Source organism: Eleutherodactylus coqui, chromosome 13 (genome assembly GCF_035609145.1).
Source record: "Eleutherodactylus coqui strain aEleCoq1 chromosome 13, aEleCoq1.hap1, whole genome shotgun sequence".
Lineage (NCBI taxonomy): Eukaryota > Metazoa > Chordata > Amphibia > Anura > Eleutherodactylidae > Eleutherodactylus > Eleutherodactylus coqui.
Window position 1 is genome coordinate 121,813,353 of NC_089849.1, and position 19,597 is coordinate 121,832,949.

The 19,597-nt window shown below is 43.6% G+C and overlaps 1 protein-coding gene across 1 annotated transcript in view; it reads left to right on the plus strand.

Moving 5' to 3' along the window:
* Nucleotides 1-19,271, plus strand: part of LOC136588086 (zinc finger protein 3-like) — a 65,852-nt gene extending 46,581 nt beyond the window's left edge. Inside the window, exons 9-10 of the mRNA XM_066587029.1 lie at nucleotides 10,260-10,361; nucleotides 14,909-19,271. Coding sequence (XP_066443126.1) covers nucleotides 10,260-10,361; nucleotides 14,909-15,603 — 797 coding nt within the window. The 3' untranslated portion in view covers nucleotides 15,604-19,271. The remainder of the gene's footprint in view (nucleotides 1-10,259; nucleotides 10,362-14,908) is intronic.
* Nucleotides 19,272-19,597: the final 326 nt, after the last annotated feature.

The window sequence follows — 19,597 nt, forward strand, 5'->3', positions numbered from 1 at the left end:
CCAATCACAGGCATTCAATGATGTCATGAATGGCTGTGATTGGCCAACGCCAGACTTAGTTAGCAAATCAGAGCATTAGCTTTCTGGAGGTGGGGCATTCAAGCCCCGCTTGCAGAAAGCAATGCTCTGTCGGCGTGCACGAGTGAGCGAAAGCCTGCAGCAGCACCGCGGGAGGTGAGAATTTTAAAATTTTTTTTGGGACAGCGCCTCATCTGTATACCCGGCGTATAAGACGACCCCCGACTGCAGAGCAAATTTTTCAGGGTTAAAAGGTCATCTTATATGCCAGAAAATACGGTATATGTCATTTATGCCACATGATTAACGCTGTAAAGAAGAACAAACCAAAAATCTATGGCAGAATTGGTGCTTTTCTCTCCCTGCTATCATAAAAAAAATATATAAAAGTTTTGCAATATAGTCAATGTACCCAAAAATGGCACTAATGAAAACTACAGTTTGCCACGCAAAAAATAAGCCCTCATACGGCCACGTCAATAGAAAAATAAAAAAGTTATGGCTTTTGAAAAAGGGAGATGAAAATCTGTAAAAAATCATTGCGTCCTTAAGCCCAAAATAGGCCGTGTCCTTAAGGGGTTAATGGTACCTCACAGCTAGATTTGTTGTAATCCGATCTGTTTTTATTGGGTTTTCCATGAATTATAAACAAACATACTCCATAGCAAATCACTGGGACTGTCCTGAATTTCGGGCGTGTCAGTCACTGGGGAAGAAAAGTGGCATCTGAAATGTATCTGTTGTTCTATGTTATTCTAAAGGTCTATTTAACCCTTTAAAGGGGTTGTCCCGCGCCGAAACGGGTTGTTTTTTTTTCAATAGCCCCCCCGTTCGGCGCGAGACAAACCCGATGCAGGCATAAAAAAAACAAACCGTCCAGTACTTACCCGAATCCCCACGCTCCGGCGACTTCTGACTTACCTTGTGAAGATGGCCGCCGGGATCTTCACCCTCGGTGGACCGCAGGGCTTCTGTGCGGTCCATTGCCGATTCCAGTCTCCTGATTGGCTGGAATCGGCACACGTGACGGGGCGGAGCTACGAGGAGCCGCTCTCCGGCACGAGCGGCCCCATTCAGAAGGGAGAAGACCGGACTGCGCAAGCGCGTCTAATCGGGCGATTAGACGCTGAAGATTAGACGGCACCATGGAGACGAGGACGCTAGCAACGGAACAGGTAAGGGAATAACTTCTGTATGGCTCATAATTAATGCACGATGTACATTACAAAGTGCATTAATATGGCCATACAGAAGTGTATACCCCCACTTTGTTTCGCGGGACAACCCCTTTAATGATGGAGTCATTTTGGGCCCTAATGATCAATGACCATTTTTTAATTAATTTATTCGTTATGATCACGTTCATAGATTTTTAATTTGTGCTTCGACATAGCCGTACCAGAGCTGGTTTTTGTAGGACAAGTTGTATTTTTCAATGGCATCATTTTTGGGTGTGTATAATGTATTGTATAAGTTTTTTATAATTTTTTTTTTTTTTTTGAGGGGGTGGGGGTGGGTTTGGGGAAAATAATGGCAGAATTTCTCTTTCATTTTCACGGCAATCAATTTCCTGAATAGATGATGTGGGGTCAGCACAATTCCAGTGATACTAAGCTTACACGGTTTTGTTTTTTTTACGTTTTTGCTTTTTTGTACACTAAAAAAGCCTAAAAAATAATAAACTTTGTTTTTGTGTCACCGCATTCCAGAAGCCATAACGTTCTTTTCCATTGCTGGAGTTCTATGAGGGCTTGATTTTTGTGGGATAAACTCTACTCTTCATTTATCTCATTCTTGGGAACATACTAGATGATATTTGTATTCCTGGCCGGTATATGGCGCGCATCCTGCATTTATCTAGCCATTCCCCTTTCTCTGGGCTGAGCTGGTAGGTGGAAGCTAGCTGCTTTTAGTGAAAGCTTAAAGATCTGCTTTCGAAGGTATGTCTTTGGGTTTTCAAATTAGTTTGTTCATAGCCGAGCTCGGAATGACTTGTAAACCAGGCAGACTGAGGTGATTGGAAGTTGTCTGTTTAGTTATTAGCAATTTATACAGAGGCAAGCGCCTCATTTGTAATTATTCAAATGTATTATAATTCATTTATTACCATTGGCTTATAATACCAAACATGAATATTAATATGCATGATAGGCTATTAACATCTGGATCGCCAAACCCACTTCTTCCAGCCGGAGGGGCACCGCACATGACAGACTTCTTCCAGCCGGAGTGGCACCGTACATGATAGACTTCTCCCAATTGGAATGGCACTGTACATGATAGACTTCTCCCAGACGGAGGGGCACCGCGCACAACAGACTTCTCCTGGGCGGAGGGGCACCGCGCATGACAGACTTCTCCCAGGCGGAGGGGCCCCGCACACGACAGACTTCTCCCAGGCGGAGGGGCACCGCACACGACAGACTTCTCCCAGGCGGAGGGGCACCGCGCACGACAGACTTCTCCCAGGCGGAGGGGCACCGCGCACGACAGACTTCTCCCAGGCGGAGGGGCACCGCGCACGACAGACTTCTCCCAGGCGGAGGGGCACCGCGCACGACAGACTTCTCCCAGGCGGAGGGGCACCGCACACGACAGACTTCTCCCAGGCGGAGGGGCACCGCACACGACAGACTTCTCCCAGGCGGAGGGGCACCGCACACGACAGACTTCTCCCAGGCGGAGGGGCACCGCGCACGACAGACTTCTCCCAGGCGGAGGGGCACCGCGCACGACAGACTTCTCCCAGGCGGAGGGGCACCGCGCACGACAGACTTCTCCCAGGCGGAGGGGCACCGCGCACGACAGACTTCGACCCTGGGCCACAGAGTCTGCTTTCTCAATCTCTTCTTTGGAATGCTCTAAGCCAGTAGTGGCGAACCTATGGCACGCGTGCCAGCGGCGGCACGCACAGCTCTCCTTTTGGCACGCGCCGCCATCGCCCTCTCACCACTTGTGAATCCTGGCAGTGGCTGCGGCTTCCTGCCGGCATTCACACAGCTGCGCTGCTAGCAGCGCTGGGTACTGGTGTATTATGTCATCACCGGATGTTGGGGTTGGTGACATAATACACCTGCATTGACACTTGTTAACGCCCCCAGCTTCTGATTGGCTGGGGGCTTGTTTATTCCTACGACTCTCGTCCTTCCATGTGGGCCGCTGTGGGATGTCGCTATTACACGGGGAAAGGGGGGGGGGGCACTGTGGGATGTCGCTGTTACAAGCTTTTTAGATGCGGAAATGCTGCAGAATTTGCCACAGTATTTTCCGCTGAGGACATTCTGCAGTATTTCCACATCCAAAAAGCAGTCACAATCTGCACGCTGTCTATTTCGAAGTGGCCCGGTCCTTTTCAGAACGACGGGGGTAAAATCATGTCGTGATAAGCCCCGCCCCCTGATGTGTTGGCACTTCGCGATAAATAAGTAGGTTTTGGGTTGCAGTTTGGGCACTCGGTCTCTAAAAAGTTCGCCAACACTGCTCTAAGCCATCAAGGTCCTTTTTATTCTTTAGCACATTTCTGCAATTCTTGTTAACCCCTTTGTGACAGGCCCACAGTCTTTTTACACCTATCACAGTCCTCCATGTCAATTCTTTAATAAACACAGCACAGGATTAGTCCTGTGTATCTCTCTCCCCTGAATGACAGAGTTGGTGAGAGGAGGAGGATAAGAGTGAAAAATCATGTGCTGTATAGAGTGAGAAAAAAAAAACACAATTGCCCCGTTATTACCACCCCTCACACCCTAATCAACCCACTTCACCCACAAAGTGAAGAATACCCACACACATTTTTTGGGGTTAATCTTTTTTCATTTGGTCCATAAAAAAATATTTCTAAAATGGCGCGTAGACGTTTTAGTGTAGATCAGGTGTATGCTCTGTTGTGTACTGTAGTGATACGGGAAGACCTATATATTCTGACAGCGATGAGTCTACCGCTATCCCTATGGAGGTTGAAGGGGCAGCAGGGCCACAATGCAGAATTCCGCAGATTTATTTTCACCCCAAATACCTCAATTTACAGTGACTCTGGGCGTTAATGTGGATTTCACTAATTTTGCCCTTTTTAATTTTTAAAATTTATTTATTAGTGACAACTTCCTGGAATTACCGTATATACTCAAGTATTAACCGACCCGAGTATAAGCCGAGTCATAAGTTTTACCACCAAAAACTCGTAAAACCTATTGACTCGAGTATAAGCCGAGCTATACTCTAGTATATACAAGGTAAAAAAAAATGCAATACTCCACTCCCAGCCGGCGTCTGTGTACCCAGCGCGATGCTGTCCCCGGTGGTGCGACAAGCTGCTTGAGAATTCTCCCTGTTGTCATCTCCTTGCTCGGCTTTGAATTCGCCCGCTCGATAAACCAATCACAATCATTCAGTGATGTCATTCACTGAATGATTGTGAATGATCGAGCTGTGGCTCTGATTGGCTGGCGCTCGATCCAATCATAGCGCTCAGTTACACAGCACTGATGGCTGTGAAATTCAAAGCGGAGCAGGAAGATGACAGCGGGGAGAATTCTGAAGCAGCTTGCCGCATCGCCAGGGAGACCATTACAACGGGAACACAGACGACGGGTGGGAGGTGAGTATTGCTTTTTTTTAGTTTTTGTTTCTTTTTTAACTAACTCGAGTAAAAGCTGAGGGGGGCTTTTCAGCACAAAAAAATGTGCAGAAAAATTCGACTTCTACTCGAGTATATATGGTAATTGTTCAGCAGACCAACATTTATGCTGGACAACTTATTACAGAGCACCCCACCTCTGTGTATTCCAGAACATGGACCCCCACAAATGTCCCGGAAATTAAAAAAAAATTCTTGGGAGTCGTCCAAGTAAAAAAATCCTCCATAAAGTCGTACTGGTGCATTAGTGCTGTTCACGCAACCACTGCATTTTTCGTCAGTTATGACCTGTCAACTATTTGATATTGTGCGTTTCTTCCATTTTCTGATGATAACAAAATTCCCCTAAGAAATGACCCTGCGTATGACAGGTTCTGTAAATTGAGGCCCCTAATATCCCTATTAAAAGATTCTTTTAAAAAGTATGTGTACCCCTGCTAAAAATCTGTCAGTGGATGAGCCACTAATGAGTTTCAAGGGCCGTCTCTCATTCCGCCAGTTCATCCCCTCTAAACGCGCCAGGTATGGCGTTATGTTATACAAGGTGTGCAAGAGTGCAACAGGCATTACCTGCTATTGTTTTCATTTATGAAGGCAGGGACCGCCACCTTAATCCCACAAACCGCCCAGATAACATCAGCATAAATGGAAAAATAGTTTGGGAGCTCATTGGCCCATTCTTATATAAGGGGCATCGTGTATACGGATAATTATTATACCAGTGTCCCACTATATAAAGCCCTATTTGATGCAAATACAGGGGCTTGTGGGGGAATACGAAAAAATACAGTGGGATTCCCACAACCCCTTGGTGTCCAGGCCTGTGGAAAAAGGGGCGTTATATACCACGGCAGGTGACCCACTGCTTGCAGTCAAGTGGCATAACGAAAAAGACGTCTATATGCCATCAACCTTGCATGCAGACAATCAGGTAGAGGGGGGCTGCAACAGAGAAAAGAAAACCTGTCTGCATCATGAATTCTAAAAAATTATGGGGGGTGTAGACCTGTCCGACCAGGCGCTTCAGTCATATCTGGTAAAGCGTAATACCAGGACCTGGTATAAAAAAGTAGCAATCTATCTAATTCAGATCGCTGCCTATAATGCCTACATCATTTAGAAAACATCCCAGGGAAAGCTGACCACCTTGGAATTCCAGAATCGGCTTGTTGAGCGCCTTCTGTTTAAGACCATCGCACCCCAACAAGCTTACAAGCTTGAGAAGGTGCAAAGGCTCACAGAGCACCACTTTCTACACCCCATCTCTGCCATTGAGGTCAAAAAATATACCCCAAAAAAGTGTTGGGTTTGCAGCAAGGAAGGAGGAGGGATACTTTGTTTTATTGCCCCATGTGCCCATCCAAACCAGGTCTCTATTTTGAGACATACCACACAGCCTTACATTATTACTTTTATCGGATATATAGGGAATGCCAAAAACAGGGACGGGAGTGAGGTTCTTTTTTAGGGAATCCTTTTTTTTCTGCACAAGTGAGCAAATGGGGCCTTGAATGTATTCAGTTCCTTGAAATCCAATGGGTGTTCCCTCCATCATAGGCCTATCCATGTGTCCAGTAAGTAGATTGGGGCTATAATGGGGGCTATTGCTGAACACAGAAGAACTAGAGCTATGAAATTTGGGGTGCGCCTCCCCAGTTTTTCCTGCTTGTAACAAGGAAGACTGTTATGAAAGTGACATTTGGGAAAAAAATAAATTCTATTTATTTTTCATTTGTTTCATAATTTTCCAAAAGAAAAAGGCGAGTCAGTGCTCAGTACACATCTAGTTAAATGGGCTAAGGGGCCTAGATTTCAAAATGGGATCAGTTGCGGGGGGGCGTTATATTGTTTTGGCAGCTTAATGGCTCTACAAGTGAGAAATGGGTGGGGAATTTATTCGGGTGTTCCCTCCATTCCAAGCGTAGCCATGTGTCCAGTAAGCAAATTGGGGCTACAACGGGTATGTTTCTGAACACGGGACAAACAAGGGTATCCATTTTGGGGTGCAAGTCTTCATTCATAAATGTGCTGTACAAAAAAACCTGTTTTTAAAATGACACAATTGCCAAAAAAATGAAAATCGTAATTTTTTTCCTTCTGCTTTGCCGTTTCCTTCTGTTTTAGATTCATATAAAAACGGTGTGGTCAAAATATACAGTACACCCCTAGATGAATTCGTTAAGGGGTCTAGTTTTCAAAATGGGGTAATTTGTGGCGGTTTTTCTATTGTTTTGGCAGTTTAAATGCTCTGGACAAGTGTGCTATGCGTCCTAAAAGGCCTTCAAGCAAAGTTTCTATTCTGAAAGCCACCAGCTGCTCCTTTCATTTTGGACCCCGTTGTGCATACAGACATAATATTAGGGCCATAATGGGTATGTTTCTGAACACAGGACAAACAGGGTATCCATTTTGGGGTGTCAATCCTCATTTTTATGTGCACATATGACAGACCGAAACATACAAAATAAAGTAGCATACAAAGATGGATACAAAATGGAGCCATATTCACTTCACTAACAGTCCTCCCTTTTGCAACTGCTTCATCATGCTACATAGCCCCCTCCCCCCCCCCCCCCCACACACACTTACAACAACATGACCTCTATTCTCATCCTAAAAACCACTGGGGAATGTGTTGCCTTACCTAACTAGGAAGTTGGTTGTTCCTAAAAACTGTCCATGGTCCTTAGGTTACACCCATGTAGGGTGGCCCCAGCTTATTCCCAAGGGTTCTATTCTAACCCATGGTCTGAGAGCAGGAGATTTATATCTGCTGTGTACTGGAATATATAATTTAACAAAAGCCACAGGGCATCATAAATCGCATGTGAGAATATCTATTGCATACAACCCATATAAATAACAAAAAGTCCATCCTATAATATATAGCAAACAGAAGAAAACAAAACTGGAGTGCAGGAGTTATGATAATAGATATTTATTACAAATAGAAAGTTCATATAAAGAAAGAAACACAAAAATACACACAATTATAAAAACACATTAAATCTAAAAAATCCCTACATAATGATATGAATCCCAGAAATCACAATACAAATCTGAATTGAATCATAGAATAGTAGAGTTGAAAGGTACCTCCAAGGTCATCGGGTCCAACCCCCTGCTCAGTGCAGGATTTACTAAATCATCTTAGACAAAGATTTGTCCAGCCTTTGTTTGAAGACTTCCATTGAAGGAGAACTCACCACGTCCTGTGGTAACCTGTTCCACTCATTGATCACCTACAATGTCAGAAAGTTTTTTCTAATATCTAATTTGTGTCTCCTCCCTTTCAGTTTCATCCCATTGCTTCTAGTCTTTCCTTGTACAAATGAGAATAAGGATGATCCCTCTGCACTGTGACAGCCCTTCAGATATTTGTAGCCTGCTATTAAGTCTCCTCTCAGCCTTCTTTTTTGCAAGCTAAACATTCCCAAATCCTTTAACGGTTCCTCAAAGGATATGATTTGCAGACCGCTCACCATCTTGGTAACACTTCTCAGAACTTGCTCCAGTTTGTATATGTCTTTTTTAAAGTGTGGTGCCCAGAACTGGACACAGTATTCCAGATGAGGTCTGACTAAGGAAGAGTAGAGGGGGATAATGACCTCACGTGATCTAGACTCTATGCTTCTCTTATTACATTCCAGAATTGTGTTTGCCTTTTTGGCTGCTGCATCACATTGTTGACTCATGTTCAGTCTATGATCTATTAGTATACCCAAGTCTTTTTCACATGTGCTGCTACTTAGCTCAATTCCTCCCATTCTGTATGCGTTTTTTCATTTTTCTTGCCCAGATGTAGGGCTTTGCATTTCTCCTTGTTAAATACCATTCTATTAGTTGCTGCCCACTGTACAAGCTTTTCTAGATCTTTTTGAATACTCCCTATCTTCCCTAGTGTTAGCTATCCCTCCTAGCTTTGTGTCGTCTGAAAATCTGATCAGTTTTCCATCAATTCCCTCCTCCAGATCATTTATAAAAATTTTGAACAACACTGGGCCCAGGATAGAGCCTTGTGGTTCCCCACTTGATACATTCTTCCACTTGGATGTGCAGCCATTTATGACCACTCTTTGAGTACGATCACTCAGCCAGTTGTGAATCCACCTAACAGTTGCCTTGTCAATACCATATTTGGTCATTTTTTCAATAAGTATGGTATGAGATACTTTGTTAAATACTTTACTAAGGTCAAGAAAAACTATATCCACCGCATTTCCCTGATGAAGAGGTGATCAAGAGACCGCTTGTGGTCTCGAAACATGTACTCAGTGTCTGTGGGCTCCTGTTATTTTAATGGCACATTATCATTATCTCCCATGATCACTATGTCATGGTTTTTTGAGAGCTTGGCCATCTGATGTAGAAATAATTCCTCCATATCTTCTGTCCAGGTGGCCTATGGTAAATGCCCACAATGGTGTCCTTTCTGTTGTTCTCTCCTTGTATTCTTACCCAAACAGTTTCTACAATATATGACTCAAAGGTCAAAATATGGAGGAATCCAAAACGAGGGAGGGACCTGGCAAATGCCAAAGGTCTCACCTTCTGAATTAATGATTAAAACGTAATTGTGTGTCAGTTCTCGTAGTTTTAGAAGCAGCAAAACTACTACACATCAGTGATATGCCTCCACATGTAGTGCTGCAGCAAGGTCTGTCAGCCACCACATGTATATGGAGTACTGGTTTTCAAGGTGAGATATATATTGCTGTCATGTACAGCTCTTTTTTTATGTAAACGTTGTGCTCTATGAATAATTCATTCTGTTTATTTAGTTCAATGCGTTTCGTCATGTTTGACTCATCAGGAACCATGCCTAGGTTCAGAGACAGAACTAATTACGAAAAATAGGCACTAAGAAAAACTAGATGTAGTTTAAAGATTGCTTATGATAGACATACCTCTGCTGTTCTATGCCTAGCTATCTAGGCAGAGGTAAGGCTAGCTATGTTAACTACCTATGATGCATGTAGTATGTCAAAGACTGCTAACCTATGTACCCCCATAAGCCCAAAGCTGAAAATAACAAAATAGCAATGATATAGAGTCTCCTGCCTAGATGGAGATGATTTCTCCCCTTCTTTTGGTCTGTTTCTTATAAATAAATTGTATCCTTCAAGCCTTGTATTCCACAGAGTATGCTATGAAAGTCTACTAGTTATGGGAGCCACCTCAGTGAGGCTGTTGGCACGTAGGGAAACAACCGAGTGGGTTGTGCTTCGCTGTTTCCACATCTAGGTCAATGGGAGTTACAGAAACGGCTATCTGTACTTTGCTGCTTCTGCCTCTTCCCTGGACTGCTATAGGAATTATGGAAGTGGTGTAGCACTGCCTGCTCGGCTGTTTATGTAAATCACAGCCACTGCAATCAGCGTGGCAGCAAACAGAACGAACCAAAACAAAATGATAGCAGCGATTATTGTATACATATTTTTTTAGCTACTAGTCACCAAATTACATATAGGTTTATGGCATTTGCCATGGTCATCTGATAATCCAATATCTATAATTTTCCATTTGATTCTGAATCTTTGAAATGTTACTGTACTGATGACTATGAAGCAAGACCCACCTAATCAGTGTCATGTTATACATTCAGACTTGCCACGCAGAACAAAACGCTTGCTTAAACCTGTGATTGAAGCAGATGAAGAGGCGGTTGGACGCCTGCAGCGAACAGCCGAGTGGGAGATTCATGAAGGTGAGTAGTAGTTTTTAGTCTGGACTTTCAGATTTATTGACTGTATTGAGAAATTCTAAAAGCATTTAATACATTCTGAATAGAGATGAGTGACCATGCTCCTCGGTGCTTGATGCTCGGTCGAGCATTAAAGGGGTTGTCCCGCGGCAGCACGTGGGTCTATACACTTCTGTATGGCCATATTAATGCACTTTGTAATATACATCGTGCATTAATTATGAGCCATACAGAAGTTATTCACTTACCTGCTCCGTTGCTAGCGTCCCCGTTGCCATGGTTCCGTCTAATTTCGGTGTCTTCTTGCTTTTCTAGACGCGCTTGCGCAGATCCGTCTTCTCCCTTCGGCTCCGCTCGGCAGCATCGGCGTTTTGGCTCCGCCCCCTTGTACGCGTCATCGCGTAGCTCCGCCCCATGACGTGTGGCGGTTCCAGCCTCCTGATTGTAACATGTAACGTGTAGGGAATTCTCGTTTGGGGGGAAAGTAGGAAATCAGTAAGGACAGCATCGTGATCTGACCAAGCCATTACTAGGTGACGCGAAAAGGACATCAGCGGTAGGGTCAGTGAGTTGGTCAGGATCCAATCTAATCTATAATGCTGCTTGTGGGCTGGTGAAAAGTATGTACCCCTTTTGCTTTGGTTAAATTCTCTCCATGTGTCTGATAGGGTTAGCAGTTGGAAAATTTCCTTGAGTTTGCGTCTCAATCTTTTCTCTCTTGGGGGTGGTGTCTGAGATGTGGAGTCGATTTTGGGGTCGATAGTGAAGTTGAAGTCGCCACTCCATATTAATCTGGTGTATTCTAGGGGGATAAGAATATCACAGACTGATAGGAAGAAATTGATTGGATTTTCGTTTGGTGCGTATGTGTTAACGATGCAGTTTATCGTTATAGAGTTCTCCCATGAGGATTAGGTATCAACCCTGGTCATCTACTATGGATTCCTTTAACTTAAATGGAAGGGAGTTGCGAATGAAGGTGGAGACTCCTCTGCTTTTGGTAATATGTTGTGCATGATAGTGGGTTAGGAATCTGGGATTAAAGAACTTTGGGCAAGATGTGGTCGAGAGGTGGGATTCTTGTATGCTTATTATATCTGGCTTATGCCTTTCGTAGTCTATAAAGGCCTTTTGACGTATGCTTGTGGAGTTGAGGCCTCGGACATTATGGCTTAGTACTCTACACATAGTTATTTAACGGAATAAGTGAGCTGATGTGAGCGCATAGGTTGTGAGGTCTGTTTTTTAGGGATGTGGTGTGATTTGGGATTCTTGTGAGATTTGATACATAATTTTGAGTAGTGGTAGTGATACCCTGAAACATCTTAACTATTAAAATAACTTGACTATTAACTTTTATATATGACAAAAACATCAGTAGAATAACAAAGATGCGATAGGGGTCCGTATAGGGGACCATCCGGAATCGCATATATCAGTTGGACATGTTATCCGTGGTGGGAATAGTGATATTATTGGGAGATAGGTTGCGGCCTAAAGGCCGCATATTTTGCAACTCAAAATCAGCTTTAAGCTTATCCCTTAAATTAGGGCCCCTACAGTATAACATGAGGATATTCTTATTGCCTCTAGGTAATATTGACCAATGTCTATTGAGAATACTACAAATTCTGCCACTCATCTGTCCAAAAGTCGACACAAATGGGATTCTCTTAAATTTGGTTTATTTCACACCGGGGGTTAGAAGCTGATCATGTGTTTTGCTAGAAGCCATGTATCTGGCGTTGTTGATAATATTTGTGGGATAGCCTCTGGCTTCAAATTTTCTACACATCTGCATCAATCGGTGTTCAACATGTTCCTTACTGCTATCCTTCTTACCCTTAACAGTTAACTTAAAGGGAGAGATTCTACTGTCCTCCTCGGGTGATTGCTGTCGAAAAGAAGGAAATAGTTTTTGTCAGTTGGTTTAACAAACACATCTGTTGACAATTTACCCTGAGGTTTAGACACCATCAAGTCCAAAAATTGGACATTGTGAGATGAATAAGTAAGTCTGAACTGTAACTCACGATCAATGCTATTGAGAAAATCTCTAAAGAGCAGGAGGTCACTTTCAGAGCCATTCCAGACGACAAAAATGTCATCCATATATCTGAGCCAACACACAGCCTTGCTATAATGTTCCGACGTATATGGATATTTTTCTTCAAACCACCAAATGAATGAATTTGTGTAAGTGGGTGCAACGTTTGAGCCTATTGTGGTGCCCTGCCGCTGCCGGTAGTACACCCCACCAAAAACAAAATAGTTATTGGTTAGAATGTACTTCAGCACCGACGCAGCCCGAAGGCATCTCAGTGTTCTACAAGAAATGTTGCACTGCCTCAAGACCACTGGTGTGTTTAATAGACGTATATAACGCCACAACGTCAAATATAGCTAATATTGTAGACTCAGTGACCTCCAAACCAGCTATCTTATTCAAGAAATGACTAGTATCTTGGATATACGAGACTGCATTGGCTGACAGTGGTCTCAAGACCTCATCAAGAAAAATGGAGATATGGCTGAAAAGTGAATCACAGCTAGAAACAATATGTCTCCCAGGTGGATCTACGAGGCTCTTGTGGATTTTTGGGAGAACATATAGAGTTGGAATTTTTGGATGTTCCATGTCCAAATACCTCATAAGGCCTTCTTCTTTGGGTCACATGCTGCCTTCTGCAGGTACACTGGACATTTGCGGCCCCCCCGCATGATAGTGACACTCCACAGCGGCCCCCAGCATGATAGTGACTCCCCACAGCGGCCCCCAGCATGATAGTGACTCCCCACAGCAGCCCAAACGAAAATAGTGAACCCCCCCCCACACACACACACACACACAGCAGCCCGTGCGGGAATAGTGACACCTCACAGCGGCCCCCAGCATGATAGTGACATCGCACAGCGGCTCCAGCGATAATAGTGACCCCCCCCCCCCCCCCAGTGGCCTCAGCAGTAATAGTGACCACCCAGCGGTAATAGTGACTTCCCCCCTCAGCGGCCCCTGTGGTAATAGTGACCCCCCCAGCGGTCCCAAGCATGATAGTGACACCCACAGCGGCCCCAGCATGATACGGTAGTGACACCCTACAGCGGCCCCCAGCATGATACTGTGTTTCCCCGAAAATAAAACAGTGTCTTATATTAATTTTTGTTCAAAAAGGTTTAACTTTTTTACATGTATAGCTGCCTGGACACTATTTAAATTGACTTTTTTAATTAACTGTTAGCAGGGCTTAATTTTGGAGTAGGGCTTATATTTCAAGCACCCCCAAAAAGCCTGAAAAATCATTTTGCACCCTCAAAATTTCTGGAAAATCACACTATGTCTTATTTTCAGGGTATGTCTTATTTTCAAGGAAACAGGGTAGTAACACCCCACAGCGGCCCCAGCAATAATAGTGCCCCACCAGCGGTAATAGTTACCCCACCCCTAGCGGCCTCAGCAGTAATAGTGAACCCCCCCTTCCCCTACAGCGGCCCCCAGCATGATAGTGACACCCCAGAGTGGCCCCCACTATGATAGTGACACCCCACAGCAGCTCCCACTATGATAGTGCACCCCACACTGGCCCCCAGCATGATAGTGGCAGCCCAAGCATGATCGTGACACCCCACAGCAGCCCCCACTATGATAGTAACACTCCACAGCGGCGCCAAGAATAATAGTGACACTCCGCAGCGGCCCCCAGTATGATAGTGACCTAGTGATTTTTTTTGCTCTTCCCAGAATGCACAGTGAACATGCAAATGATCATTTTGCAGATCCTATTTCTGGTCTCTGGTTTCATTAGTAATGAATGCAAGTGATGCCAGTGTTGACTTACTTTCCGAAACTAACGTCTGCCTAGCGCTTTGTGGCGTTTCTCTTTAGCTCAGTACTTCAGTAGACTCTTTTCTATGATCTTGGTAGACTTCACGATCACTGCTTAAAGTAAATCTGTCACATTAAAGATGCAGAACGGATAAACATAAGCAAGTTGATATGTGCTTATGTTGCGGCTTCTTTACATCTGCTTTCAGGCTATCTGCCTCTGTTGCGTTTTTGGAGTAGAAAAATGGATTTAAATGGTTTTATTTTTAAACCGTTTATTTAAATGGGTTAATAAAAACCCCAGAAATGTCTGTTTTTACATGCAACAGATAGTGTACTCCGCGGCCATTTCTCTTTAAGAAAAAGGGTAAAAACAGAACAATTTAATTCCATTTATCTGCTGCAAATACAGAACAGAGAGATGGAAAGCCTGAGCACAGACTCAGCCAGGTGTGAACGAGCCTGGAGGAAAGTTCCAGTATAACCTGAATTGTGGTCATTTGAACCTCTGCTTGTACTGTTCTTACTGTTCATATGTCTTCTTCAGTGATTGGCAACATGATAAATTCGGTTTAATTCATAGTATCCACGTCACCTTGGTGATTCTGCTAATTTATTATTTCTTCAACTACTTCTGATTTTTGCTTGTTCTAATTATTTTACTTCCAGTTAGTAAAGTAAAGAAATTAATTCCAGTTCTCCCCTTGAACATCTTATTTCCCTACAGATGGGTCAACACACCTAATGATGTCTGGAGGACCGCCAAATAGTAAAAGAAAATCCATATTAATGTCAAGACCAACACCTGACTGCAAAACTGCCCACCCTGATGTGAATGCGTATCCTTGTTCTGAATGTGACAAGTGTTTCTCTGAAGGATTACACCTTGAGAGTCATCGGAAAGTCCACAGCATCCCTGCCCTATTTGCTTGTACAGAATGTGGGAAGAGTTTCACCAGTTCTTCAGAGCTCAGCACACACATTAAAGTCCACACCGAAGAGAAGCTATTTGCTTGCTCAGAGTGTGGAAAGTGTTTTACGGTCAAGTCCAATCTGCTTGCCCACAAGGCCATTCACATGGGGGATAAGCCTTTTGCCTGTGCTGAATGTGACAGGCGCTTTGCATTGAAGTCCTCTCTGGATACACATATGTCCATTCATGCCCTTGAGAAGCCCTACGTTTGCTCTGTTTGTGGCAAATGTTTCACCTCCAGTGCCCGCCTTGCCTTCCATCAGACTACCCATGTAGGGGAGAAAACATATGAATGTGAAGAATGCGGGAAAGTGTTCACTGCCAGCGGCAGCCTGAACCGGCACAAGAGAACACACACAGGGGAGAAACCATATGCCTGCAGAATTTGTGGAAAGTGCTTCAACAGGGAAACCAACCTCTATAGACACCAAATGATTCATACAAGATGACCATAAAACCCCTGGAGAGGTCTGACACGAACTATACAAACTCCCTCTACTTTCCCTGTCAGAGGAGCGATCTCTGCCCCTGCACCAACAAAAGCTCATCCTTTTCATACATAATATTTTTGTTCATCTGGTTTCAAGACACTGTTGGGGGAGGTGGATTTTAATAAGAGTAGATATCAACATTTCCTTCAAGGAGGATTCCTGAATACTGATATAACATATGAGGGATCTTAAATACCATCTCACAGATCCCTACCAGAAGACTGCAAAGCTAAATGGAATACTTTGACTCCACGGACAGTGCTCAAGATTTCAATCAACTAACCTCACAGTAACTCATATAAAAAGCTCTATGTAGCTATACCCCAGTATATAAAAGTGATCTAGTGTTACCTTGGTTCGTTACTTCTCTCTATTTGTAACTTTCTTCTCAGATGGTCATATGATCTCAGTTCTGACCAGCACACTGTAGATTTAACTGGAGCAATCAATGCCAGTCAGCTGCTGCAAAAGAAAATAAAGTCTTGGGGTGCATTAAAAGAGGCATAGGGGCGAGGGACATAGTAACATAGTTTGTTAGGCCGAATGAAGACAATGTCCATCTAGTCCAGCCTGTCTATACTCCTGTGTTCATCCAGAGGAAGGCAAAAAAACCCAAGAGCAGAAGCTAATTAGCCCTTTTGGGGAAAAAATTCCTTCCCGACTCCCTAATGGCAATCAGACTGTTCCCTGGATCAACCCCTAATGGTTCCTACCTGCCTGTATACCCGGATTAACAATTAACTTAAGATTTATAACCTATAATATCCTTCATCTCCAGAAAGACATCAAGTCCCCTTTTAAACTCCTCTATTGATTTTGCCATCACCAAATCCTCAGGCAGAGAGTTCCACAGTCTAACTGCTCTTACAGTAAAGAATCCCTTTCTATGTTGGTGATGAAACCTGCTTTCCTCTAAATGTAGCGGATGCCCTCTTGTTACCGTCGTGGTCCTGGGTATGAACAGATCATGGGAGAGATCCTTGTATTGTCCCCTCATGTATTTATACATAGTTATTTGGTCGCCCCTTAGCCGTCTTTTTTCTAGAGTAAATAATCCCAATTTGGATAGCCTCTCTGGGTATTCCAGTCCCGTCATTCCATGTATCAGTTTAGTCGCTCTTTGAACCCCCTCCAGTACTTTCCTGAGCACCGGTGACCAGAATTGTACGCAGTATTCCATGTGGGGCCTGACTAGTGCCTTGTATAATTGAAAGATAATGTTCTCGTCCCTCGCCCCTATACCTCTTTTAATGCACCCCAAGACTTTATTTGCCTTTGCAGCAGCTGACTGGCATTGGTTACTCCAGTTTAGTCTACAATCCACTAGTACCCCCAGATCCTTTTCCATATCACTTTTCCCTAGCGGTACCCCATTAAGTGAATATTGGTGATATCCGTTTTTGCTGCCCATGTGCATAATCTTACATTTTTCAATATTGAACTTAATTTGCCATTTTTCTCCCCAAGCCCCCAGCTTATCTCGGTCCATTTGTAGCTGTACATTGTCCTCTGTTGCATTAATTATATTGTATAATTGTGTCATCTGCAAATATTGATATCTTACTGTGCAGCCCCTCTATCAGGTCGTTGATAAATATATTGAACAGAATGGGGCCTAATACTGAACCCTGTGGCACCCCACTAGCGACTGTGGTCCAATCAGAGTACGAACCATTAATTACCACCCTCTGCTTTCTATCATTGAACCAATTCTTTACCCAATTACACACGTTTTCACCCAATCCGAGCTGCCTCATTTTGTATATTAGCCTATTATGTGGCACGGTGTCAAAGGCTTTAGAGAAGTCCAGATATACGAGATCAATAGATTCTCCCTGGTCCAGCTTAGAGATTACTTCATCGTAGAAACTGATCAGATTTGTCTGACATGAGCGACCCTTCATGAATCCATGCTGGTGAGGAGTTATTCCGTTGTTCTCCTTGAGGTACTCATCGATGGCATCTCTCAGAATCCCCTCGAAAAGTTTTCTCGTTATGGAAGTGAGACTTACTGGCCTGTAGTTACCAGGCTCACTTTTGTTCCCCTTTTTGTAAATTGGAACCACGTTGGCAATGCACCAATCCAATGGTACAACCCCGGTCTTGATAGTGTCTAGAAATATTAGATATAGCGGCCTAGCTATCTCGTCGCTTACTTCCCTTCGTAACCTTAGGTGTATTCCATCTGGGCCTGGTGATTTATTCTTCCACTATATAAGGCACTTGGCAGGCCTTGCATAGAATACTTTGTCCAGTTCTGAACACCGGTGCTCATGAAAGATGTTGTAGTGCTTGAGGGGGTTCAAGGATGGGCAACTAAATTAACGGAATGAGAGGACTAGAATACCCAGAGAGGCTATCAAAATTGGGATTATTTACCCTGGAAAAAAAACGGCTAAGGGGCGATCAAATAACTATGTATTAATGAGGGGACAATACAAGGCTCTCTCCCATGATCTGTTTATACCCAGGACTACGTCAGTAACAAGAGGGCATCCGCTACGTCTAGAAGAAAGCAGGTTTGACCACCAACATAGAAGGGGGTTATTTACTGTAAGAGCAGTGAGACTGTGGAACTCTCTGCCTGAGGATGTGGTGATGGCAAAATCCATAGAGGAGTTTAAGAGGGGACTAGGTGTCTTTCTGGAGCCCTATGATATTACAGGATATAGACATTAGGTGACCAGCAGGGTTGTTGATCCGGGTCTTATAGTCAGGTAGGAACTACCAAACATTAATCCAGGGATTATTCGGACTGCCATTATGGAGTCAGGAAGGAATTTTTTTTCTCCAAATATGCAAATTGGTTTCTGCCACATTATGGTGTTTTTGCCTTGCTCTGGATTAACAAGGGGAGGGGGGGACAGGCTGCACTAGATGGTCATTGTCTTCATTCAGACTAACATTCTATGTTATGTTGAGTATGTGTGACGTTTCTAGTCAATTACTGTGTTGCATGGAACCTACCGGTACTTGTCACACAGTTATAATAGAGGAGATGACAGCTTATTCTCTTGACTGTATACTTATGGTCTGTAGCTTATTTAAGTAACTATAGAACGTAATGATAAACATTCCCCTTCAGCAGACATTATGGTATAGTTCTCTAGCTAATGTTCTACTGATGCGTATTTGGGTTGATTGAAAGTGAAAGTAAAGAATCTCGCTCTTTAACTGGTGCCTGATAAGTATCAGATAGGTGTCTACAGTGCATAGAAATTGCTGTAGTAGAGAAAGAAGACCTCCAGATTGTGACCAAGCAGTCAGGTACGGGGGGGGGGCAGGCATATAACAATATGTTTTTGCCGGAGTGGCCCATTAAGGTGAAATTGCCCTTTAGGGGATCAAGAAAATAACGTATAGCTGCTATGGGACATGGCTAGTGGTAGGTTCACATTAAAGGGTTATAAACTAATAATTGTCAAAGGCTTTATGTCATTGTTCTCATCAGTAATGAATAAAAATGCAGCTGTGTGCTTGGGCCCTTAGTTCACAAACCCATTGGAAATGTTACCCTCTCTATTGTTCTTCATCGTAGTATTGGTGCAGCTTTTCTCTGTTCATGTTCTACGTCATATTGATGTTTTATCTCCCCATTTACATCTCTTTTAAAAATAAAATATTTAAGCGGAAAGCAATTACAGAGAATTCACAGTGCTTTCTACCCCCTCCCCCACCTCATTCATTTTTACACATTATAGCCAAAAGATATTCAATAGTGAGATGAAAAGCTTCTTCTCAAGTGCCTTGATGACCAGCTATCTGGACCCTTAATCACCACTTTCGGGCATGTATTCTCCAGCAGCCTTCAAGGCCAGAAGAAAGTGGCTACAAAAGCTAGACTAGTGATCAGCCCATAGCTGTGGCTGGGCATAATCTACAATATAGAGAGTAACTAGGATCCAGTTCTCTCTCTAAAAGCAGCAAATCTCTGTAACTACGATACAGTTCT